The sequence below is a fragment of the Bombyx mori genome, chromosome 21 (assembly GCF_030269925.1).
Source record: "Bombyx mori chromosome 21, ASM3026992v2".
Classification (NCBI taxonomy): Eukaryota; Metazoa; Arthropoda; class Insecta; order Lepidoptera; family Bombycidae; genus Bombyx; species Bombyx mori.
Genome location: NC_085127.1, coordinates 13523503 through 13550257, shown reverse-complemented (window position 1 = coordinate 13550257; position 26755 = coordinate 13523503). Strand labels below are relative to the sequence as shown.

The 26755-nt window shown below is 38.7% G+C and overlaps 3 protein-coding genes across 3 annotated transcripts; 2 read left to right on the top strand and 1 right to left on the bottom strand.

Annotated features, from left to right (window-relative positions):
- Window positions 1-293: 293 nt before the first annotated feature.
- LOC101737392 (cotranscriptional regulator FAM172A homolog) lies at window positions 294-2678 on the top strand. Its single transcript, XM_004924993.5, has 6 exons — window positions 294-400; window positions 480-630; window positions 927-1221; window positions 1657-2011; window positions 2081-2165; window positions 2457-2678. Exons 1-6 carry the CDS (start codon window positions 383-385, stop codon window positions 2537-2539), a joined length of 987 nt encoding a protein of 328 aa, XP_004925050.1. The 5' UTR covers window positions 294-382; the 3' UTR covers window positions 2540-2678.
- On the bottom strand, window positions 1348-4100 carry LOC101737534 (RNA-binding protein NOB1). The gene is made up of 2 exons (XM_012689473.4): window positions 2643-4100; window positions 1348-1633 (listed from the first exon to the last, which is right to left on the bottom strand). Exon 1 carries the CDS (start codon window positions 3994-3996, stop codon window positions 2680-2682), a length of 1317 nt encoding a protein of 438 aa, XP_012544927.2. The 5' UTR covers window positions 3997-4100; the 3' UTR covers window positions 1348-1633; window positions 2643-2679.
- Window positions 4101-5067: 967 nt separating this feature from the next.
- LOC101742443 (3'-5' RNA helicase YTHDC2) lies at window positions 5068-26433 on the top strand. The gene is made up of 13 exons (XM_012689478.4): window positions 5068-5173; window positions 5257-5493; window positions 5829-6055; window positions 7050-7151; window positions 8351-8497; window positions 9955-10102; window positions 12172-12319; window positions 13148-13323; window positions 14350-14471; window positions 17583-17724; window positions 18627-20902; window positions 21020-21150; window positions 21260-26433. Exons 2-13 carry the CDS (start codon window positions 5280-5282, stop codon window positions 21372-21374), a joined length of 3948 nt encoding a protein of 1315 aa, XP_012544932.2. The 5' UTR covers window positions 5068-5173; window positions 5257-5279; the 3' UTR covers window positions 21375-26433.
- Window positions 26434-26755: the final 322 nt, after the last annotated feature.

Genomic DNA, 26755 nt, shown 5'->3' with positions numbered 1-26755 from the left:
CACTATCGGTTATATAAAATATACACTATTATTGCTAGAGTTTCGATCTATACTTTAGCCAAACATTTTTTTAGTTGTTTAAAATACAACTATACATATACTAACTAACTATTATACTTATGCTACTAACTTTAACTTATATGAATCTTAGTTGATAACATGAGAAAATGCTGTTAATTAACGTTGTACCATCTATATTATTTTAAAAATACCACTATTTTATTAATTTAGTTACAAATATAACTTCGGTTTTTTACCAGTCGACTAACTTGGCTGTATGTGCTATTTTCTCTTGGACTATCTATTTAAACGTCAAAGTCCAAACTGTCAAGTTCCAACCCCGGGACCTGGGGATTGTTTATTTTTCAGTTTCAAGACCTAGATGCATATAAATTCAGCTGTAATAAAACATATATCAATGTGTTTCCCTGAGGTGATCAATACTGCAGGATGCGTACTTACCACCCTCTCTGTTGCAGTTCATGAATGTAATTCGCGCAGTACGCACGTCGATATCAAAAGTACGACTGCGACCTCACAGAAAGTCGATTGCATCTAGTGCTAATAAAGTGCATTACAAAATGGAGGGAACGAAAACTATGAAGGAACTGGGATACATATTTGATTCAAGTAACATTCTAAATTTTTTATATCATTTAATTAGTGCCTCCACTTATGAATAGGAACAATAAGAAATTTCAGAAATAACTTGAAAACAGGTACAGTTAAGTGTATGCACGAGACCCTCTTAGTGCCAACGCTTAAGGGTGGTGATAACCACTTTCCATTAGATCCATATGTTCATACCAAGGCAATTAATATATGTTGTTAGGGTATTACTTGTAGATATTAAATGCTACACTATTTTCTAGTTTCACTTTTAAATTAACAATAATATGATACTTAATGCTTTTACTACCAAACAGATGGTCAAGTAAGAAAAATTGGAGCTGATGGACAGCCAACAGATGAACCATTCCAATTTGTTGTGAGCAATGATCACCAGGAATGCCAAGCTCATTATGAAGAACTTGGCTCAGCAATCACCAATTATGTTTATGATATTCTTCAGACTCAGATTGGATTGCAAAAGTTACCAATCCCAAAGGATTCAAATGATGGAACATTTATTTTTGTTTCAAAAGATTATGATAAAAAAGATGTTCTGTTAATATTGATTCACGGATCAGGCGTTGTGCGAGCTGGTCAGTGGGCTAGATCGTTAGTATCATGACTTAATTACTAAATTTTGGTTTCAAGTATGTTTAAAATTAAAAATAAATAATATTGATGATGAGATAAAATTCAAAATGCAAATGTTATTTTGAATTTAGACAAGCAAAGCCATTTTTGAGTAGTACTTTAATAACTTTGGATATATAACATGAAACTTCTTCTTAGTACTGAATCATAAAATTAATATAGAAATATGTATATAATGGTGGCTCAATTCCTGATTCTGTTCATTATCCTTGGTTGGTACAATGATGGTATTACCCTTCTGTTCTTCTTTCACAATGGCAATACTCTATTCATCTATGTATTAATATGTACGTAATCAATGCATATTTTTTGTTTTCCCCATGTCTTGTTTTAAAGTAGGTCACGTAATTAGGCCTGCAGTATATTTGTTCTGAAATGTAATTTTTGTCACAGCCTCATAATCAATGAATCGTTGGACAAAGGATCTCAGATTCCGTATATCAAGAAGGCTTTGGCCAAAGACTATGGAGTAGTGGTACTAAATACAAATGACAATCACACAGCAGATGGAAAGACCATTCTCAACAGTAGCACCGCTGAGGAACATGCCCTTTACGCATGGCTGAACTACATATCCAATGCGAATGCAAGTTCCATACTCATTGTAGCACATAGTTATGGTGGGGTTGTCACGGTTTCTCTGGCAGAAGAGGTGCAAAATGACTTTGAAGACAGAGTAAAGGCCATTGCTTTTACTGACTCTGTACATTCCTATTCTAATAAGAAGCTTACAAACTTTTTGAAACAGGTAAGAATGTAACTGGAGGCATGCACAGTTGAAATTTAACTTTTCCTAATTGGTTTCTCGATATTACAGGTTACAAAGAATTGGATATCTAGTCAGACACCGCTGGATACACCTCTCAGAACTCCTGATTTCGATATAACCAGACTTTCAGCAGGTATAAATATTGCATTCATAAAATCAAATTATTTGTGTTTTTAAGGGGAATAGACTATGGCTATTCTTTCTTCTATGAACTTATTTTCTAGATTATAATTACATACTTATCCAAATCTTTGCACTGCCTTTGTCCATGAGTAACACTGAGCATTAATCACTGGTTCAGCTAAAAGCTTACTATTAAGTGCTGCAATAGTAACATTGAAGCAACCATTGGTAAAGGTTGACTTAAACCACTGAAACTCTGCATTTGTGTTGTGTCAAATATATAAGAAAACTTTGTTTGCAGGTCATGAGAAACATGAAATGACATCATACATGTGTATGGATTCTGTTTTTAAATACTTTGATGAAATACTAAATATGGATTAAAACGAATATTCACGTGGTACTACTCTGTTATAATAGCGAATTTTTATTCTCTGGTTATGTTTAAGAATGAGCATTTATTAATGTTAAATTTATGTCTATGTACCTAGTTAGTTAATAAATAAGAATGTGTTTGTTTCAATTTATTTCTTCTTTCCTTTAGAATAATGCTTCATCCAATATTTTATGTCCTGATTGTTGGCACGCACCCCCAAGACAGCCGATTTGGAATTCACATCTTTCATTGCGAATGGAGAAAATCCTGCAGTATAATCAGGATCTAGAGCATTTGTTTTGTTTCTTGCTAATTTGGTAACAAATCTTTTGTGTATATGCTGGTCTTCAGTTAAAATTGGGTATTGAAAATGTTGACCACCTTTTGGTGTAGGTAAACTAAATCTTTTTCCTCTTGCTGTTAAAGGTTTACGTCCATTTATATGTATTCTTTGATTACCATCTTCATCAATACTCACTGCAACTTTTTTTAAAGTTGCATGACCACATTTAGGACAGAACAGTTTTGTCATTACACTAGTTGTTTTGAAACAGGTTGTGCAACGAAAAATAAATGTACGTAATTGTCTTATAATTCTTCCATCTATTGATGTAACATTTAGTCCTATCTGCTTTAAAACATTTTGCATTGCAAAGTCCGAAGTGATGCAGGCAACTTCAACATCTTTTTCTTTGAATTCACCAAGTTCCATCTCTTTTCGTTTTTCAGCCAAATTTTTGGTTGTGATCCATTCTCCACCATCGCTATCTGTCTCGTCTTCATCATCATCATCATCATAGCTGTCTGTAGCCTCTTCATCAGAGACTTTAACCATTAGCTCATCAACTTTGTCATCTTTCAAATCCATATCATTGATTTGTTTTGAAATTTCTTCAGCCAGTTTATCATCATCAGTTTCATTTGTTGTTGTTTGACAGTTTTGTTGGTGTTTGACTTCAAATGACTCTCCAGTTTCAACATTCACAGTCTCTCCTATGGGTTGTTGTAAAGGTTCACTGGTCTCTTTGTTATTGTTTGCATTAGAGTCTTTCTCACCTGTTTCCTGATTGGCATTTTCATAATTGGGATGAAGGTTAAACCCAGCCAATCCTGTAACTTTAACAGATTTTTGCATAGTCGGTTCATCTTTGAGATGTTCCGTACCGCCAACCTTCTCCTTCTCTAGCTGGTAGGTCAGTGCCATAACCTTAATATCTGTAGCAGAGAGGCTAGAATAATCACCTGTTTTCTTCGAGAATTCAGTAATGAATTTTATGTTATCTGCGAAGACATCCTTGACTTTTAAGTCGTATGGAAGGACAACGAGCTTTTTTCTTTGCCTATCATTAGTTATTTCATCAATAACCTCTTGTATAGTATAAACATTTTCAGCAATGTCTTGAAGGTTTGCCGCCCTTATGAATGCAGAGGTATCCACAATCAGATGCTTGATAGACTTCGGCATTGCGCTGAACACTAATCACGATATTAACTTTACATGTGTATAATTCGTTATGCAAAACGAACTTGTTTAGCTCACGTGTGAATTCTGAAAGAAATATATTATTGTCAAATGTCAAAAAAAGTAGTACAGTAATTCAATTTTTTCAATTGGAAAGGCAAATGTATCGTACCATACGGCTAAATTTTCTGCAATTTTTTTTATGAAAAATGATAATACAAAATGAGGTGAAATGAAGTCGATTCATCTGGAAAATTAATCAATTGCCTTGAAATTAAATGAGTTGATATGGGATGAAATTTATTCTCAGGAAAATGGTGGTTATTTATTGAGACTTTTTCAGTGGATTTTTTAGAGGATCCCAAAAAACTACGTGCTGGACGGTTAAATTTGAGGAGATTGGGTTCTGTAAATTGATGAGCGGCTATTTAAAAACACACTGCTTCATTATAATTATATTGCAAAGTGTACACTATTACACCATTTATTTTATTTTTATAAAACTCTTAGATGTTGCTCTGACCTTGTCTAGATAAGAAGTCATTGTATTCACTGACGAGAACACAATTATTTGTTTTAAACATTTAAAATAATTCCAATATTCGAAATCTGTAACCTTACATGTGTCAAGTATTGCCGGCCATTACTTTCAAATACTTTCATATTCAAACTCCAACATTACGTCCAACGGCTTTGTTTCATTTTGCCACATTTGTACACTTTCACAAATACTAAATAGTTAATAATTTACCGTTATTACCCATTTCAACCTGAAGAAACACTAAATAGACAAAATAAAACAATTCACACAGCTTCTTTCCTGGCGCTTCCATCAAAAAATCCTATCAAAATCAAGTTAAAGTAGTTCCTTATTTTGTACATGGTGAAAATATATGTAAAGGTAAAGATAATAATATAACATACATATTTTTATGAAAAAATATTAATAATACCTATGAAATTCAAAAGAGAGAAAAAAATGATTCCAACAGACAGAATTTATTTACGATTACGGTTTGTTTGTTAATACCGTCGCCTTTCCTGATGAAAAATAGAATTACGTCAAAAAGAAATATGTCCTAAAAGTGAGTGACAGTATACCGTACATTAAACAATTTACGAATGTGTTTAATCTGTGAAACGGGAATTGCAAAGTATTTTCGTGCCTAGTTTTGCTTATGTAAACAAATTAAAGAATACCATGTATTTTGTATCTTGAGTTATTTACAGAGAAACGTAGTGGTATATTATCGTTGTTTTCAGGTAGCTAGTAGTGTTCATTAACAATGAGTTCTAAAAAGGGGAAACGAAGTTCTGGGAACAAACACTTCCCCATTGCGGAGTCAGTGAGCATAGCGCTGAAAATTCAGTTGGACAAGTTCATCAGTGATGACAACGAAACCGAACTTAAGTTTCCATCGTTCTTGTCGGCTCAAGAGCGCGGTTTTATTCATGAGACTGTTGTTAAATTAGGACTCAAATCGAAATCGCGCGGGAAAGGTATCATCTTTTATCACAAAAATAAAAATATGTTTCTGTTATGATTCATCAAATGAATTATATTAATTCACTCTTTGCTAAATCATGGGCATGAAAAGTTGTTAAGGAACTCAATTGTTGAAATACAATATACTATTTTAAAACATTACATTTAGATTACTTTACAAATTTGTGTAACATTTTGCAATTTCAAATGATCTTAAAAGTTATCTTGCGTTTAATTTATTTCTAATAATTTGCGGATGAAAAATAGGTTAAATATTGTGCTATTCGAAAGCAAAAATAATTTTTGATAATTTCAATACAGTATATAATTACTAAAATCATATTCCCAGGTGTCAACCGCTATTTAACAGTCTACAAAAGAGTAGGATCATCAATAATACAAAATGATGCAAAACTCATTTTGGACTCAAACATGAGGTGTAGCATTGCAGAGCTATCAAATACTTTTCCCATCACTAACAAAGAGAAGGATGATTTAAGCAGCTGTCCTGAAAAGGAAAGAAGCCCTCAACTCTCGCACAAGAGTTTGGGGCAGCTCAATAATGGAGTTGCACAGGTTTGTTACAAATTTCATTTGAATAATTAGTGACAAATAATTAGTAACTATGTGCAACGTTAGACATTCTCAATCAAGATAACATCAGGGAATTTTAATTCAAATAAAAAACTGGAAGCTATGGTGCTTATATTGCGAGCTGTTGCTTATATTGCTGCAACATTGATATTGTGAGCTGTTCCAGCAGCATTAGTTCCACGCCGTAACTCATATTAAAAAATCACTTAAATTTTCGAAGTACCCATCTTTCTTATCTAAACTGAATAAAAAAAACTACTGAAAATCGATAATCGAATGTTGCACATTTTTTAAAAGAAGAATCTCATAGGTACATTTTAAAAAGGTTCCACTCAAAAATCTCAAACCATGAAGGTTCTATGTCAATTCGAAGTATCTATTACAATAAAATGGCAATTTCATACTTTAATCTCTATTATTATTTATGTAAGCTTGGGGTAGTAAAAAAATCAGTATTGTATTTAATAAATATGTATGGAATTTTTCTACTTGTCTCTGTTAAAATCTTATAATATGTCATGAAGAAAGACAGTGAGAGATAAGAGTCTCAAATTACTCCTCTGCAATAATGTATTATTCAGCTTTAAATCAATAATATAATAAAATACTATGACCTGTTGAATATTCTTATAGTAGTGTATAGTTCACATGCAGCAAAGACCATGAATAAAGTATCATCTGAAATGACACAGTAAAATGAACAGTATTTTTCAGATGGCTGTCAGGAAAGTATACAATGGGAACATTTCAGTATTAACCTTCTGTGCCTATACCGGTACCAGTTGCGTTATCTACAATAGGCAGCCCTTTATCATATGTTTGATATATTCCAACATTTTCCTTAAATTATTGGTATTTTTCATAATAAAGATTCATAAGATTCACAAATATATGCACCAGTTGAGGACACTAGCATTAAAATAATTGCATTAACAATAATGAAAACAATGATTAGTCTTATTTTAATCAATTTCAGATTCCAAACACAACATACAATCCAGATTTATTGAAATTCAGAGAGAAACTTCCTGTTTATGAGCAGAGGCAAGATTTAATGAATGCCATCGTTCACAATCAGGTTTGTAGAAAAAGAGGTAAAAATTATAGTTAAAATTTTACCAGCTTACACTTGTGGTACAACAGTTACCTATGTTCCAGTGCAAATGGCATCTCTTTCATTAAAATTACAACCTGCAGTTGATTGGTAAGAACGCGCCTCTCAGCAGACTAGTTGGGGAATTAAATAATTTGCATAACAAGTATTCTCTGAACGTTTTTGCTGGCACTGTTGACAGTTTTAGACGAGAAGTCTACAGCCTTGCTCAAGGAGTTTTTTCAATTAAGTAATAGCGTATTTGGTAGTAAATGTGTAATAATGTAAGGTCTTCATGTAATGTTATATATGTTTTTTTTATATAATTAACCTCTTTTTTTTTTCAATGCATACAGTCAGTACCTGTAATGTTCTGTGCTGATGTATAACATGTTGGTACCGAATAAATAAAATTAAATTAAATAAAATTAAATTATAATGTTACTGCCATAGGCAATATAACTAACTGCTTTATTTTTTGTACATGCAGAAAAACTGAATGTAGATGGGCAACCTCCAAAACAGAAATGCTTACTTTTCCTCAGCATTACCCGAATGCTATTTATCTACTACATATGATTTGAAACGAAAGGAAAAGTTGGGTTTTTAAAAGAACAAATCTGATTAAAACTTGGTACAGCAAAACCACCATCACAAGCACTTATTTATATTTATGTGTCAAGAGCATTTTTTTTATTGCCTAGATGTGTGGACGAACTTACAGCCCACCTGGTGTTAAGTGGTTACTGGAACCCATAGACATCTACAACGTAAATGCGCCCCCACCTTGAGATATAATTTCTAAGGTCTCAGTATAGTTACAACGGCTGCCCCACCCTTCATACCGAAACGCATTACTGCTTCACGGCAGAAATAGGCGGGGCGGTGGTACCTACCCGTGCGGACTCACAAAAGGTCCTACCACCAGTAAATTACGCAAATTATAATTGTGCGGGTTTGATTTTTATTACACGATGCTATTTCTTCACCGTGGAAGTCAATCGTGAACAATTGTTAAGTACGTATTTTATTACAAAAATTGGTACCCGCCTGCGGGATTCGAACACCGGTGCATAGCTATATACGAATGCACCGGACGTCTTATCCTTTAGGGCACGACGACGAGCATTCACGAACCTGTTATTCAATTTAATAACAAACAAAATACGACTATAAAATTTCAGGTCATTATAGTAGCCGGAGCTACAGGGTGTGGAAAAACAACACAGCTTCCACAACTGGTGCTGGAGTATTGTCAACAACGTGGTCTTCCAGCCAGACTGTACTGCACCCAGCCGAGGAGAATTTCAGCTGTGTCTGTAGCCGAAAGGGTAAGGAGTTCTTCTTCAATTTTAACCTTAACCAATCAGTACGCAGACCTACCTATGTTTTTTTTTTTTTATTGCTTTTTAGGCAGACGAGCGTACGGCCCACCTGATGGTGAGTGGTTACCGTCGCCCATGGACTTTAGCAATGCCAGGGGCAGAGCCAAGCCGCTCCCTACCGTTTATTACTCTCCACAAGCCTCGTTTGAAGAGGGACATGTCATAGCGCTTGAGAAAGACCATGGAGGGGAGCTCATTCCATAGCCGGATGGTACGTGGCAAAAAAGACCTCTGGAAACGCACTGTGGATGACCGCAGTGGCTCCAGGTAGTATGGATGAACTCTACTCCGGTGGCGGGCGGTACGATGGTAAAAACGAGATGCCGGTATCATCTCGAACAATTCCTCAGAGCACTCCCCATGGAACATACGGTACAAAATACAGAGGGAACCGAAGTCCCTCCGCAGACCCAGAGGTTCCAAACGATCCGTGAGAATGAGATTATCCGAACGGCCCTCCTCTGTATGGAGTCAAATGGAAGAAGCTGGTATTTGAGGGTCCCGGCCCAGAGATGGGAGCAGTACTCCACGCGAGGCCGGACTTGTGCTTTATAAAGCAAAAGCCTTTGTCCAGGCGTGAAGTACCGCTTCGCTCTGTTGAGGACTCCTGTATGTAGCTCCTCCTATGTAGCTGTACAATAATGTTATTCTAAACTAGCTTTTGCCCGCGACTTCGTTCGCGTGGAATACTTCACAAATACTGCTTTATTTTAAAACAAATTTGGTTAGCATAAAAAACGTTATAGTGAGTCAACCTTAACATAGAGACATATGCTGTCGCGGTCTTTTTTTTAGGACTTTTAAAGGGGAACAATTCTGTCATACATTATTTTAGCGAAACTTTAACCGTTTCTGCAGCGCACGCAGCGGAAACTCTCAAAAGGGAAAAAAAAACCCGACTTTGAAACATTCTTTATTGGTGCTCCGCTTGTATTATCCGCGTGATGTCATATAGCCTATAGCCTTCCTCGATAAATGGGCTATCTAACACTGAAATAATTTTTCAAATCGGATCATTAATTCCTGAGATTAGCGCGTTTAAACAAATAAACTCTTCAGCTTTATAATATTAGTATAACATCAATCTTAACCTTTTGATTGCCATGTAGGTCACCGGTGCCCTACGCGGCGAACTCAAGTAATTATGTTATGATTTATGTTAAGGCACCGGAATTTCCAGTAGACTGGGAGAGACGAACCCGAAGATACTGAGAATGAACCTATCTCTAAGAAACGTAAAAGACTAAAACATACATTAAAAATAAAAGAAGGCAAAGTCATCCGGGCGTTTAGTAACAGAAATCGATATAATTACTTCGTGCGCCGCCTAGAGCATCCGTGACCTACACGGCAATCAGAGTTGAACTTAAAAAAAAACTATGATGCATTAATATCATTTTTAGGTGGCGTATGAAAGGATGGAGAAAATAGGACAGTCAATTGGCTACCAGATCCGTCTGGAGTCGAGAGTCAGTCCTCGAACGGTGCTCACTTACTGTACCAACGGGGTGCTGCTCAGGACCCTCATGGGAGGAGACAGTGCACTTACTGGTATGTACCTATGTTAATTGGGACTATTTAAGTTCGGTAGAGAGAGATAGAGAGAGAGAGAATACACTTACTTTATTACTGCTGGTAGGACCTCTTGAGAGTCCACGCAGGTAGGTACCACCACCCTGCCTATTTTCGCTGTGAAGCAGTAATGCGTTTCGGTTTGAAGGGTGGGGCAGCCGTTGTAACTATACTTGAGACCTTAGAACTTATATCTCGAGGTGAGTGGCGCATTTACGTTGTAGATGTCTATGGGCTCCAGTAACCACTTAACGCCAGGTGGGCTGTGAGCTCGTCCACCCATCTAAGCAATAAAAAAAAATACACTTTATTGCACACCAAAACACAATTTACATTCAAAAACAAGCAGATACATTTGTACGATAGGCGGTCTTATAGCTAAAAGTGATATCTTCCAGACAACCATTTCATTTACAGAAATTCTGGAATATATAAAAATTAGCAGGTATGTTCAGTAGGTGTTCCTTCACATTTTCTGTGAAGCAGGTTCGGCAGGCTTCCACGTTGGTAATTATATACACCCTATATACATTTATGGAAGTGAATAAAAATTTAGTTACATAATTCGGTCATTAATTGTTTTTGATTCAAATCAAATCAAATCAAATCAAAAAATTTTATTCAACATAAATGAAAGTACATACTTGTTGAACGTCAAAAAAAAAAAACTATCGCCAATTCACAAGAACTAGCCTCCGTCCTGAGAAGAATTGGCAAGAAACTCAGCGGGCATGTTTTTTTTTTTTTTTACATATTAAATTTTTTTTAAAATATGAATTTACAATGAGTATTATAACGTAACAACTATTACTACAATATTGAAATGCCTGGAGCGAGCAACTCATTCCCACTTTGTGCAATCTTCTAGATAATCATTGACTTTATAGTAAGCTTTATTGCACAGATGTTCTTTAATAGTTTTCTTAAACCTATGTATATGAGTCGACTATTATCAAAGCCGGCAATCTGACTTTTGGACAATGATTGGTAAATCAGAAAAACGAATTATTGACTTTGTATTCCATTGGCAGTCACAAAACTCTTCTGAACGACATCTTAGATAAATAACAGGTTAACTATTAACCTTTATTTAATGCAGGTTTTGAACCGTATTCTTTGAAGGAGACGATTATATTCAAATCAATCTGTATTGACATATCAATAACATTTTTTTTGTCCAAATGCACAGATTGCCACCTTTGATAATAGACGACTCATATGTAGGTTCTGAACATCTTGTGGGATTTTGTTGTACAGGCGCACAGACAAATTTCATTCGTTACTCTAAAGGATGAATGAATGCAAATGAGAGTTTGGCTTCATGTTTCAAGATGGTTTGACATTGATGCCCACGGGCTCTAGTAACCAGATTAGCACCAGATGGTCCCTCTATGTTTTACTCTGTTCACTCATGATTTGTCGTTATTGTCGCAGTATCATCCTAAAAGCGATCTCTCCAAATCTTATTATCTATACTTAATACTTATAATATTATAAAGAGGTAAGATTTGTTTGTTTGTTTTGTATTGAATAGGCTCCGAAACTACTGAACCGATTTGAAAAATTCTTTAACTGTTTGGAAGCTACACTATTCCCGAGCGACATGGGCTATAATCTCTTTTAAAAAAATTTAGGGATCCTTGCTAAAACTCCAATAATGTAACCGAAGGCGTAAATAAATTACCTAAAATATTCTTTACATCGTGTGCCCCGCGAAAACTATTCATGATAGAATAAAATAATGTACTACAACTATGTAGAACACATTATTATTTACTTATAGTTATGTAGCAATAAGTGTTCTTTAATTTAAAAAAATAAAACAACGTCAAATATCGTTGAAATTTTTGTTAAAGACCTGAGCGAAGCCGGAGCGGGCCGCTAGTTCTGTCAATAACATTAATGCTTTTTTAAATAAAACTTTATCGACATATGTATAAGGTTTGAAATTATTTGATTAGGAAAATATGTTATTAATAAATATGGTTGTACGAAGCGTAATGTAGCGTGACGTGATGTCGCTGACCTGGGGCCCCTGCTCGTTCCAGGCGTGACCCACATACTGGTGGACGAGGTCCACGAGCGCGACAAGTTCAGCGACTTCCTGCTGATCGCCCTGAGGGACGCGCTGCCCAAGCACAAGGACCTCAAGCTCGTGCTCATGTCCGCCACCATGGACACGCAGATATTCTCCAGGTTGTAACTTAACCCTCCCAGTGCCGACTTTATTTTTACATATTTTGTAAAAATTGTAACGAGTTTTTAACGGCATTTTATCCGTAATAGGGCGACCAGAGCGGCGTGCATCTTTGACATCAAAATTTTCGGATTAAAAACGCTTAAACCAAATTTGTGCTCTTCTCACAGACACTGCGCTAGGTCCATAAACATCGCATTTTTTTTTGCGGCTTGCGTTGCGTTTGTCCCTTTTTTGTAGTAAAATTTTAAAATGTATCGAATTTCTTCATTAGATTCACTCATCTTGACAGTACGAAAAATAAATAAAAATCACACAATTTCCTAGTTTGAATTTGGAATTATCTTCTTTAAAATTTAAACTTTTAATGATACCAAAACCAGCCAGATACAATATACCCAAAGAGATTTTATTACAAGTTCATACATACTATAATGCGAAAAGACTTTTCCCCAACCTATTAAAAATGAATTGCTGTTCGTTAGTCTCGCTAAAACTCGAGAACGGCTGGACCGATTTGGCTAATTTTGGTCTTCAATTATCTGTGGAAGTCCAGAGAAGGTTTAAAAGGTAGATAAATATGAAAATGCTCGGAATTAAATAAAAATAACAATTTTGTTTTTCCTTTGATGTATTCCCGTCGGACGGATTCCTTTTGTTTGTTTTAAGTTTATTTTATACAAAAGTTTAGGTATTTTATTTATTGATTGAGGCACTACGAATTCTGCCGGGTCAGCTAGTTATTAGTAATTTTTCATTCAGTCTGTTTACACTCTGTGTAGTGGGCGCACAATACAATTATAATACTTTTCAATATCCCTTGATAGGTACTTCAACAACTGCCCGGTGATAACCATTCCGGGGCGGCTCCACGAGGTCCAGCGGTACTATCTCGAAGACGTACTGAAGATAACCAAATACAGAACGCCGAAAATGGTTCAAGTTGAAAAGGAACTGAAGAATAAATTGAAGTCTGGCAGGAGCTACTGGTCGCAGCTGGAGAGTAAGATGACATTTCGACTTTGGGTTGGCGACCCGCGGTGTGCACCCGCCCATAGACTACGCTGCCCTCGCTCCCACGGGACGTGGGGTCGAAACCCGGAGGTGTTAGCAGCAAACTTTTTTTTTTTCGTTGCCCGTGTAAGCAGACAAGCATACGGCCCACCTGATGGTGAGTGGTTACCGTCGCCCATGGACTTCAGCAATGCCAGGGGCAGAGTCTAGCCGCTGCTTACCGCTTAATAATACTCTCCACAAGCCTCGTTCGAAGAAGGACATGTTGTCGAAACCGGACCGAATGACAGAAATGTTGGCACTTACCGTGATCTTATCAGATACAGCTAGTACCCGTCTGCTTCGCTGGCCATTTATAATTCACACTAGCTATTGCCCGCGACTCCGTCCGCGTGGAGTGGAGTTACTTTGGCATAACGCTAAATTTTACCCTACACTTCATTTACGTAGAAAGTGAAAATATTTTTGAATTATAGAATGTTAAGGAGCTATTTAAACCCTTATTTTGAAACATTCGTTATTGCTGCTCCACTTGTATTGGTCTTACCGTGATGTTATATAGCCTATAGTCTTTCTCAATGAATGGGTTATCTAACACAGGATTTTTCAACATCGGACCAGTAGTTCTTGAAATTAGCGCGTTCAAACAAAAACTCTAAGCTTTATAATATTAGTATTGATCATTATTTCTCACCCCCACAAAGATTCTCATCATTAAGGCCCTCGCAACTGGTGTAGGGAGTCCAACACTCATATAAATATTAGCCTATCCATTAAGTACATGTATTTTCTACATGGATACCAAGTTTGAAGTCAATCGGATGCATGGTTCGGTAGTTATAACGGAACATCCGTAAAAAGCACTGTAGATTTATATATTAGTATAGATATAGATATGAGATTGAAGTCTAGATTCCGCCTGAACCCACGACTGCTTCACAGAACGGTTCTCCAGACCACCACCTGTGTAGGGTCATAGCGCCCAGCCACAACTTACATACGGTTTTCTTTCAAGCTCAAAAAGCCGAAGACGGACCAAGCAAGGAAGTTAAAGAAGAAAAGGAGAATGTTCTGGATGCAGGTCTGCAGGCAGACATGGACGAGTTCATCGATGAATGCTTCAAGGAAGGCAGCTTGGTTAGTTTTACTCTTGAATTAACTTCGTCTGGTTATTTATTGCTTTTGTATTATCATAATTTCGGTTAAAACATTTCGTTTACATAGAAAACAGAATAGAGGATCTAAAATTTAATACAAACATACTAAATACTTTAAGGATCAGGTTTGAAATATAATACAAATAAAAGTGAAATAGAAATATGTACATGTATACAAATTGTGGTGGCGGAAAGTGATGCTTGGATCGACTAAAAGGCTTGTGGGGCATACACAGATGCGCAGTCAGACAGCATCTCAACATTCCATGTTAATAATTAACGAACTAAGCAATCGAAAATAGAATTTATGCATAATAGGTGTCTGGCTATAAATGAGTCGTCTATTATCAAAGGTGGCAATCTGTGCATTTGGACAAAAAAAAATTATTGATATGTCAATACAGATTGATTTGAATATAATCGTCTCCTTCAAAGAATACGGTTCAAAACCTGCATTAAATAAAGGTTAATAGTTAACCTGTTATTTATCTAAGATGTCGTTCCGAAGAGTTTTGTGACTGCCAATGGAATACAAAGTCAATAATTCGTTTTTCTGATTTACCAATCATTGTCCAAAAGTCAGATTGCCGGCTTTAATAATAGTCGACTCAAATAAAGAAATAAATTAATAAAATAACCGATGTAAATAGAATGGTTTGATTCGAGCCCTAAACCCCAGCAGAGGGTAATAGGAAAGAAAGAAGAAGAAGAAAGTGTCTGGCTACTATGCCGGCGTGACTGTAGCCACCTCGCAATTGCTCATCTACCATTGACTCGTTCGGTTGTTCCGTAGTCTGAACAGAGTACATATTTACTTTATTCATGTAAATATGGTGCAAATTAGGCAGGCGTATCAACAGTGTTTTCATAACAATTATGTACAACAGGTATTTTAATGTAAACGAGAAATTACCAGACAAATTTACGGATCTGACTAAATACAAAAGCAATAATGACTATTGACGTATGAGATGTGAAATCGAATATAAGAGTATCAAGCTCTCAGGGCTAGGCATAGATACATACTTATTTTACGACATAGGCACTCTTCAAATATGGATAATAATTATGTAAATGGCTTCTAAGAATCGATTTTTATTCACCACTACATATATAAGAGCAGCAAATAGCAATTGCATAAAATTATAATTGGTTTCCTAAAAGTTCTAAATTTATAAATTGCTGATATTAACACATATTTAAAGAAAAAATGAGGTAATTTTCATATTAAACTTTATCAAAACAATGTTTCGTTAAAATAGTTATTGCTCCAGGATCTAATAAATTTAGTATTTCCAATCTACTTTGTAAACTAATTTAGTCAAGATTTATTTCATGGCATTCGACACTGCAAACGTAGTGCGAATCGCGCTCAAAAATATAGTTTGAAGAAAGACCTATGTCCTTTAGCAGTGGGATAACTCTGAAGGCGCCGCCGAGACCTTATATACGAAATTTGACACAATATCGTTAGCGCGATTCAGGAATTTCACCCTAAAATGTATAATTTTAGAATATTTTTTTATTTTCATTTTTTTATTTATCGTAAATTGGACCGTTGCTCCCCCTTTAAAAATTATTTATAATTATTTAATTCGGTAATTTGTTTAAAAAATATTTTTATCGAAGGTTGTACGAATAAGGTACGAGTGCCGCCATCTATTGGCGAAATGTGAAACTTGTTCACCACAAGTCTTGTTTAGATATTACAAATGTATAAGATTTTAAGTAGTTTTAATTTTTTTTTAATTAATGAATTTGTTATGTGTTGTTTAAAAATGTAATCATTGGTCGTGTCTTGTTTTTTTAATTTATATTTTTTTTTATTTCTGGATTAATTCAACAATACTTTTTAAATAGGTCGGTAGTAGGTAGAAGTAAGGTATCTTGTATTGTCTTTTTAATTATTATTTTTGTCAACTTGTACGCATAAAAGTAATTGTTTTACGGATCACGTGTTACTTTACAAAGAGATTCTACAAACCGTTCAAATATTAAGGAGCGTTAACGTTCCTACAAGAATGTTAATAAGGATTTTTCTTAGTTAAGCGTTTTGTTATTACCTAGTAACGGGTGAAGGGGTTCACGGTCCGCCTGCTGTTAAGTGGTCTTGTGAGTTCGCACGGGTAGGTACCATCAGGTGCATAGGTTTCATAGGTAGGGAAATATGGAAGGGTAGGATGGTCACTGTACTGTAAAAACCGAGACTTAGAACTCATGTCTCAAGATGGGCATTGAGGTTGTTGATCTGTGGGCTCCGGTGACCACTTTTTTTTTTATTGCTTAGATGGGTGGACGAGCTCACAGCCCACTTAGTGTTAAGTCGTTGCTGGAGCCCACAGACATCTACAACGTAAATGCGCTATCCACCTTGAAATTCATCAATAGTTTTCGCAGGGCACGCGATGTAAATAATATTTTAGGTAATTTTTTTACACCTTGGGTTGCATTATTGGAGGTTTAGTAAGGTTCCCTAATTTTTTTCAAAAAAAGATTATAGCCCATGTCACTAGGGAATAGTGTAGCTTCCAAAAAGTGAAAGAATTTTTGAAATCGGGTCAGTAGTTTCGGAGCCTATTCAATACAAACAAACAAACAAATCTTTCCTCTTTATAATATTAATAGTATAGATGTTATTCCTTCACCGTGGAAGTCAATCGAGAGTGCTTTTTTTTATTTATTTTTTTATTGCTTAGTTGGATGGAAGAGCTCACAGCCTACCTGGCGTTAAGTGGTTACTGGAGCCCATAGACATCTACAATGTAAATGCGCCACCCACCTCGAGATACAAGTTTTAAGGTCTCAGTATAGTTACAACGGCTACCCCACCTCTCGAACCGAAACGCATTGCTGCTTCACGACGGAAATAGGCGGGGTAGTGGTACCTACCCGTGCAGACTCCCAAGAGGTCCTACCACCAATGATTACGCCAATTATAATTTTGCGGGTTTGATTTTTATTACACGATGTTATTCCTTCACCGTGGAAGGCAATTGTGAACATTTGTTGAGTACGTATTTCATTAGAAAAATAACACCAGGTGGGTCGTGAGCAAGAGTGACGATGGTAGGATGGTCGGTTGTGGTTCCAGGACTCGTTCTGCCAGCTGCTGTACATGTACCTGTCGGAGGGCGTGCCCGTGCAGTGCGCGCACAGCCGCTCGGGCCGCTCGGGGCTCATGGCGGCGGCGGCGCGCGCCCTGCCCGAGACGCTGCACCAGCTGCTGCACATGGGTACGGCACACACGCACCGCGACCGACGCGAGGGTCTACTGTACCCAGACCGCCTTGATAAAATAATTTTTTTACTGTCTTTGTAGACAGACGAACATATGGTCCACCTAATGATGATTGGTTACTGTCGCCCATGGACATCAGCAAACTGCCACACGTACTGTTAAAATTGAGATCTTATAACTCATGTCCCGAGGTAGGTGGCGGCATTTAACTACTTAAACAGGCAGCGGCACGGCAGTGGCCCTGGCGTTGCTGATGCCCGTGAGCTATAGTGGCCACTCACCACCAGGTGGGCTGTACGCTCGTCTGCGTGTAGGCAATTGTAGGAGTAAAATAATAATAATTAAAAACATAGGACAAAGATCCTTGCGTAGATAATCATCAATCCTGAGGGTCGTGGCCTCATGAGGCTTTCTTGGGAAAATACACGTGGTGGGTTCCCGCGTCGTTCCACGGCTGTGCTTTTAGAAGAGACTTAGGTTTTCGAAGCCGCTGAAGCCTTATTTGGGTCCGGCTAATTAACCGCCGCTCGACATTCGGCGTTGAATGTTTTAAGGTGGAAAGGTCGAACTCCAACTCTCCGCTTTTCTCATCCGGGCCTAGAACCGGCATTGGCAGAATAAAGATAAAGAAGCCTTTATTAACAATCTTAATTCATATTTAGGTACACAGATACTATTAATGTAATTTGCTAAACATTTGACATTGGCAAAGATTGTTTTGCTTTCGCATAGGCCTCACCCAAATCCTGCCATAAGTCCCGGTCGTGGCATTTCCTCTTCCACGTAGAGCACGCAACGGGTTTTATGTCGTCTGCCCAACTTAGGAACAGTCGTCCTTTTAATCTTTTGCCTTCTCGAGGGTATTAAAAATGTAAATTCATTTTTAATAATTGCCAGGTGCCGATCCATCCGCCAAAGACAAAGACGGCAAGACGGCATACGACTACGCCGTGGACAGCGGACACGCCGAGTCTGCCAAGCTACTCGCCACCTTCAACCTCACCGAGGACTCCAAGGAAAACCTGGAGGACAACGACGGCGACAACTTCCTCCTCGACGTCTACCACCACACCTTCTCCGAGGAACTCATAGACCACGATCTGATGCTGGCTCTCATAAAGTACATCCACGTCACGCTGCCGAAGGGGAGCATACTGGTGTTCCTCCCGGGCTACGACGACATAGTAACACTGAGGGACATGATCCAGTCTTGTCCGGAGATGAACGCCCAGAAGTACCAAATGTTCACGCTGCACAGCAACATGCAGACGGCCGACCAGAAGAAGGTGTTCAACGCGCTGCCCAACGCCAGGAAGATCATCGTCTCGACCAACATCGCGGAGACGTCCATCACGATCGACGACGTGGTGTTCGTGGTGGACTCGTGCAAGGTGAAGGAGAAGTACTACGAGTCCAACGGCGGCGTGTGCACGCTGCAGTGCGTGTGGAGCTCGCGGGCCTGCTGCCAGCAGCGCGCCGGCCGCGCGGGCAGGACCAAGCCCGGCCACTGCTTCCACATGTGCTCCAAGCGACGCTTCCAGACCCTGCCGCTCAACTCCGTGCCGGAGATCCTCCGCGTGCCCCTCCAGGAGCTGTGTCTGCACACCAAGCTGCTGGCGCCCGGGAACACGCCCATCGCTGACTTCCTGTCCAAAGCGTTGGAGCCTCCCTCGTTCCTGGCCGTCAGAAACGCGGTCACGTTACTGAAGACCATAGGGGCTCTGACCCCCATGGAGGACTTGACGGAGATCGGCCAACATCTACTAGACCTGACCGTGGAGCCCAAGTTAGGGAAGATGTTGCTTTACGCGTGCGTGATGAAGTGCCTCGACCCTATATTGACCATAGTGTGCAGTCTCGCGAATAAAGAACCTTTCCAAATATCTTTGAACCCTGAAAACAGGAAGAGAGGAAGTGCGGCTCGAAAAGAGTTCGCAGCCGACAGCTACTCCGACCATATGGCCTTGTTAAGAGCTTTCCAAGCTTGGCAGACAGCGCGAGCGAATGGAAACGAAAGAGCTTTCTGTACGAAGAACCTTATATGCGGAGCCACCATGGAAATGATCGTGGGATACAGATCTCAATTGCTGGCCCAATTAAGAGCACTGGGACTCGTCAAAGCTCGAGGATCGGGAGACATCAAAGACGTAAACTTGAACTCTGAGAAGTGGCATGTGGTGAAAGCTGTGCTAGTTAGCGGCCTGTATCCGTCCATAGCCCGCGTGGACAGGGACACCGGTACTTTGCGAACTTCGAAAGAAGTCAAAGTGGCATTCCATCCCAGTTCCACTTTGCACAAGGGCGGCGGTATCACGGGCTCCCAAAAATCGGTCATCAATGTTCCTACCGACTGGGTCGTGTTCGAAGAGATCTCGCGAGCGGGACGGTTCTGTTTCATTCGGTGCAACACCCTGGTGACGCCGCTGACCGTGGCGCTGTTCGGCGGCCCGCTGCGGCTGCCCCCCGGGGCGCTCACCCAGCGCGCCAACCCCCCGGGGCTGTCCAGCGACTCGGACAGCGAGGCCGACGAGAGCAACGCGTCCCCGGACACGGCCGTGCTCGCGCTGGACGACTGGATGGCCTTCACGGCAGACGCGTCCGACGCCATCAGCGTTTGCTACCTGCGACAGAAGCTCTGCGCTTTGGTCATCAGACGCATGTCGAACCCGGCCAAGCCCACGACGCCCCTGGACGACCAGATCCTGAACACCGTCGTCCATATCCTCGGAGCCGAAGAGAAGAACGTGGGCTTGAGTCAACCGAGCGGCATCGGCCAACGTCCCAAACCCTTGACCTTAGACTCGCCAAACTGGAGAATGAGGGTGGAAGAAGATCAGTACAGACACGACAAGTACTACCCGCAGTACAGCCAGCCGGAGTACCAGAATACCTTCTACCCGAACTACTTCAGGAACGGCCAGGGAAGGCCCGGCTGGAGGGGCGACGTGATGCCTCAAGGCTTCTCGCCGCAGTACAATGGCCCTAAGAGCCCTATGTCTCCGAACGGAAAGGTCATGATGCCCAACATGGAGAAGTACGGCGAGGGCGCGGAGGGGAACGCGAAGCAGTTCATGATAAAGGTGGACGAGCTGCACGCGCTGGAGGCCGCCTACAGCACGGGCAGCTACGTGTTCGCGCAGAACATCGCCAAAAGACTGCAGAAAGCTAAAATGGTGAGGATTGTATTGTACTACAACTCCAGTCTCCAACTCCAGTCTTTATTCTTCTCCTACTTTGTACTTTGTAACGTACGAGCACTGATGTTACATTCATTTGTTTCAATATTCCAGGAGGGTCATCGTGTAACAGTATTCTTCTCGTGTCCGAGCGCCAACAAGTTCGTGGGCTGCGCGAACCTTCTGGACGTCAGCGGAGCCCTAGAGTGGATCTCCACGCAACACGTGCCTTATCATATGGTTCGGTAAGTTTTAGTGAAGCCTCCCGCCACGTGCGTAATAAGTAAATCAGTACAGCGTAACAATGAATGCTCTGTGATACAACTAACGTCCGCTCGGTGCGCTTGTCGACAGACACTCGTGCGGGGGGGCGCGGGGCTGCGTGTGGCGCGAGGGGGAGCTGTGCGGCGCGGGGGGCGGCGCCCTGCTGGCGCACAGCCGGCGCCGGCACGCGCGACACCCGCACTGACACGTGCGCGCCCGCACCCGCACGTGCGCGCCCGCACCGACGCACGCACGTGCGCTCCTCAATATACGTAATGTGTATTCATTTAAAGGCACAACTAGACTAATTCATTCGCATTTAGAAAATGATTAATAATTTCGGTTTTTTGTTGTTGTGGGTTAACACTTAATTGTTCTAGTGACAAAAAGCTTTGTCCGACTCTGTCTTTGTCGTAAACACTGACTCACGGCTGTGAGAGAAATAGATGTAAAATAATAAAACACAGCCGTCATGATAAAGTAAATTATTATATTTTAATATATTTTAAAGTCATACGAGAGTTGAGTGTACATGTTTTTATTTGTTATATATTATATATTTAATTTTATTTGGACTCAAGTGAGCATTGATTTGTCGACACTAGATGTGACACTAGCCGTTTATATTTATATATGTAATTATAATTTTATAACATTCTATGATAGGTTTTGTTTTATATGTTATGGTCTGGTATCGAGACCTTTAAACCAAGTCATATATTTTCTACTTAACTCATACTATGATATGAAGCGTAATGAGATGAAGTTGATTAATTTGAGACTTGAATCAACTGAGATGATATTGAATGAAACGAAACTAGATGAAATAAGTCTAAGTAAAGTGGTTGTTATTTACTGAGACAACCTCGGCTCTGTTTCATTTTTCCATATTTGTGCAATTTCGCTAAACAGTGAATAAACCACCGAAGAAACATTAAATTAACGAAATAAAACATTTCACACAACTTCGCTCCTCGCGTTCAAGCCAATGACTCACATCGATATGAGTACTCTATCATCAAGTTGGTCACATATAATCTTTGCTTATATAAATCGTTTCTTTCTATTATGACACAAAAATTATATTTATAACATAAAATAATGTAATAGCTCTTCCTATAAAAGAATTCGATTCGCTCACATTACATTAAATAAAATAAAATACTAGTTGCGTATACATTGTACTTTTACTGTTGATATGTCTCGCGTATATTATTGTAATGACGTCATTGACCATTGACCCCCGACCGCGGGCTACTAAAACTGTAAATTATTCGAAACAACCAATAAAATATAGTGACAGTAACATATGCGAGATAAACCCGTAATGGTATTTTTAGTTACGCATAAAACTCGTGAGTAACGAAGAGGATAATATAATGTCATTTCGTTATCGTGGCAGCCCTAAAATTTAGACTTAAGCCGTTTTTATTTATTTATGTAAACAATTAGCTAAATTGTTAACATTTAATGTACATTACAAACACTGTGTGCTGAATTCTTACCGCGCTTATAGTTTTAATTAGTTTCTGATATCTCCGAGTTGGAAGGTCAAGTTAGGGTTAGTAAAATTCAGTGTCTCTCAAAGTCGAAGAAAATTCAGTGTTTCTCAAAGTGTCCAGAGAAAACTGTTCTGTATGAGAGGGTAGTCAGGTCTGTCTGTTCGTTGCGTTCTACCCACAGTCTTCGGTTCACTCGAATCAACTCATTTATACTAATAATATAGTGGCAAAAACCCGTTATTAGTGTTTAATAGCAAAATATTATATTAACTGACGTACAAATAATGTTCAAATTACATAACGCTATGTATATGTGCCTTTGTAATTATTTAGTTTGTATATAATTGATTTGATGAATTTATAAAGAGCGCGCTTTGAGAACTATTCGATGATCTTGAAAGTGTTCAACTGAAATGGCAGAATTTAGGATTATGCAGGGAGATGTAGTTCCGCCCGATTGCCGCGGCGTGCAAGCCCGAAGTACATTTGCACGTGTGTCAACTCTAAGTACACCTGCACGTGTGCCAGCCTTAAGTATATGTGCATGTGTGCTAACCCTAAGTACATTTGCAGATGTGCCAACTCTAAGTACACCTGCACGTGTGCCAGCCTTAAGTATGTCTGCACATGTGCTAGCCCTAAATACATTTGCACGTGTGCCAACTCTAATTACACCTGCACGTGTGCCAGCCTTAAGTATATCTGCACGTGTTCTAGCCCTAAATACATTTGCACGTGTGCCAACTCTAATTACACCTGCACGTGTGCCAGCCTTAAGTATATCTGCACGTGTGGTAACCCTAAGTACTTTTGCACGTCCGTCAGCCCTAAATATATTGCAGGTGTGCCAGTCCTAAGTATATCTAAACATGTGCTAGCCCTAAGTAAATCTGCACGTGTACCTGGCTGTTGTATTTAAAGAAGTGTGATACTTTTCTTTATTTTCTTGATTCTATTTATATTTATCATACCCATGGTGCGTGAGATGTTTGGGAAGAGGCGTTTAAGTGGCCATTTTACTCGGTGAGGTTGGAGTGTTTGGTAAAATGTCCGTTCGTCATGTCGATTGCTTGAAGCTGTGAGGCGGTAGGTGCGTTAGGGGTTAGCGGGAGGTCAGGTCGGAAGCCGAGACAAGGATCTACTGCTCTGAGTTTTTTGAAAGAAAAAAAAACCTTTGTTTTCAATAATTGTTATTTATGTTATGTACATTCGATTAGCGTTTTGCTTTATGTTCACGACTAGTTATCATCAAGTGGATCGTATACTCGTCTGCCTTGAAGGGCGATGGAAATTTATAATTTTTACTATCAATTTGATTTCTGTTCTCACTAATATATAGTCTGTTAACAAAGTAGATGCATATCTTTTCTTGTTCATTATTATTGTTACATAAAGATGTAAAATTGATTTACTGGTGGTAGGAGCTCTTGTGAGTCCGCACGGGTAGTCACCACCACTCTGCCTATTTCTGCCGTGAAGCAGTAATGCGTTTCGGTTTGAAGGGTGGGGCAGCCGTTGTAATTATACTGAGAACTCATATTTCAAGGTGGGTGGCGCTATTTCCGTCGTAGATGTCTATGGGCTCCGGTAACCACTTAACACCAGGTGGGCTGTGAGCTGGTCCACCTATCTATGCAATAATAAAATAAAAAAGAATTAATATTGACGTAATTGACGATAAGTAGACATTGACGTAATATGGCTTCAGTAATTCAAGAATAATTATATTATAATTAGTACAGCACGAACTTATAGTTCGGTGTAAAAATAACGTTTTAATAGAACCAGTGATTTCGTTTGTTTGTTCGTTGTATTGTGAATGTGGCTCCGATCGTGCCAGGCGAGCTAGTTCAGGCTTCACACTTGGACGAGGATCCGAGATGACCACACGAGAACAATGTGTTATAAGCCTCGGACGATGCTTGCTCAGAACTTTTATGGAACAATTTTCTAGATTAAGTTAGCGAAAATTATATGTATGTATAAAAAATTGGGAAAACGGTGTGCTCGTAACTTGGTGCACGTGAAAGAAGTGAAACTTCTTTGGTGGTATGTAGTATTGTGTTTATCTTCATTTTTCACCCTTAAATTAAATTTCTCTTGTAATGGCGAATGCTGTGTATAAGAGAAAGGACCGCTTCAACATTTATATATATTTTAAATTATATGTATATAGAAAAATAAATAAAATTAAATATTTTTGAAATCCTTAATTAGATTAATATGTTACTACCGTCTACAGGAACAATGAGTAACTAAGAAAAAGCCATCTGGTGGCCGACGACTGTAAACAAAATGTGTACGAGAAACAACCAAGCTCGCTTTCTCACTCTCGCTCGTCCTAAATTGTATCTTTTCTCTCTAGTTGTAACGAATATGTCGCAATTAAAATTTTACTCTCAACGCGCCTAAAGAAGTTTCACTTCAAAAACATTCATTCGCGTATTCGGTTTTATGTTATATCCTTGTTAAATCGTAAATGTACGAAGTGAATGAACAAATTGTATGTATTGAGTATGCGAAACAAAAGTATTCAGTAGCATAATCTATCAATATTTAACTGAAACACATACTAGATGTGCAAACAAAGGAAAATATCAATTATAATCGATATTTCAAACACGGTGAGCTCTTGTGGTCGGTAAGGTTTGCAATAGCCCAGCGCCGTACCGCGGTGTGGCAATCCCGGCTTGTAAGTCCCCGTGAGCACGCGGGTCACCGCTACGCTGTTGTGAATGGATTTGAACATTACTCTTATGAAGAAATGTAACTATCTGATTAAAACATTTTTTATTGTGTAATATCGATCGAAATTGCAAAATTATTTCTGTTATGTTAATCTTTCGTGTTAACACAGAAATTAATTTAATAAAGAATTTATAAAATTATTGACATTTCAAATGTATAGTTACATTAAAGTCGACAACTCTGACTTTTGTAGAAATAAATATATATTTATATATGTTGGAAACTCACTTTAGCATTTGCGCAGTTGGAAACTTTACATTTCAAAACGTATAAATTAATGCTTTCATAGTGCAGAGTGCAGGAGCCCCGGGGCAGCAATATATGGGTACATATTTTGATTTGCACGTGTTGTCTTACACCACGGTGTCCCGCGCGTGCCTAACTCAGGATAGACTTTTTTTTGTTCCTACCTGAAAGCCTTGAGAGGCTATTTCAGCGTAACCTTAACTAGTAGGTGAGCTCACGGGGCTCAAACCTGACGACGTTGCTAACGCGAACCCCAGCAAGAGCCGTGCTTCGCAGAATCTACCACCGGATCGGAAACGCGACCCGCTGAGTAGATCCGCCGAGAAACTCAGTGGGCTGTCTGAGGGTTAGGACAGACACAAGCTCTGAGTTTTAATTATACCTTTGATATTTAAATTAAAAAGAACCAATTAGATCGTAGACGATTATCGATTTTAATGAAATTACTGAAATATTTGTTTACTACTTTTTTAAATAATTCTACTTAAATTATAACCATTGCATCTTTTTAGGGAAAAAAATGAATTTTACTGTTGTTAAATTTAGAAAATTATCATCGGTGTTGCCAGTTCAAAAATCAGCGTCGCTAGAGCTGAAAATTTCGTTAATGTTATGTTCTTTAAATATCGTATGTTGGAAAATGTTCTTATATTGATAAAAACTTGTTTGAAGTGTTTGTATGTAACAAATTAAGCATAAAGCGTGAAGGTTATAATGTATCCGTACTTAATATTTTTTTTTCGTGTAAATAAATTGAGGAATATTGAAGTATGTTTTATTGCCCGGATGTTTGTAAATGGAATTGAAATTACATAATGCATGAACCCATTCCATCGTCAGCCATTATTTTACGCCGTTAGGGTAAACTGAAAGTAGGTAGGTAGGTACAAAAAAGTATAATAACAAGAGGTAAAATTGTAAAAAATTCGGCACATAAATTCGTTCTAAAGCGACTAAAAAAGTGAAAAAGACTAAGAACTTTTTAAAAATAGTAGGATAACATTCGAATGACATAAGAGACCATTAAAATGCGGGCGTGCAGAGACTACGATGTGTTCATCATCATCATCATCATCATCATCAGCCTTTA

Excerpts from the sequence above, each read along its gene's own strand:
- LOC101737534 (XM_012689473.4), bottom strand. The coding sequence starts at position 3,996 with ATGCCGAAGTCTATCAAGCATCTGATTGTGGATACCTCTGCATTCATA.
- LOC101742443 (XM_012689478.4), top strand. The coding sequence starts at position 5,280 with ATGAGTTCTAAAAAGGGGAAACGAAGTTCTGGGAACAAACACTTCCCC. Across the intron at positions 6,056-7,049 it reads TCAATAATGGAGTTGCACAG|ATTCCAAACACAACATACAA; the intron begins GTTTGTTACAAA and ends AATCAATTTCAG. Across the intron at positions 12,320-13,147 it reads GACACGCAGATATTCTCCAG|GTACTTCAACAACTGCCCGG; the intron begins GTTGTAACTTAA and ends ATCCCTTGATAG.
- LOC101737392 (XM_004924993.5), top strand. Across the intron at positions 631-926 it reads GGGATACATATTTGATTCAA|ATGGTCAAGTAAGAAAAATT; the intron begins GTAACATTCTAA and ends ACTACCAAACAG. Across the intron at positions 2,012-2,080 it reads TTACAAACTTTTTGAAACAG|GTTACAAAGAATTGGATATC; the intron begins GTAAGAATGTAA and ends TCGATATTACAG.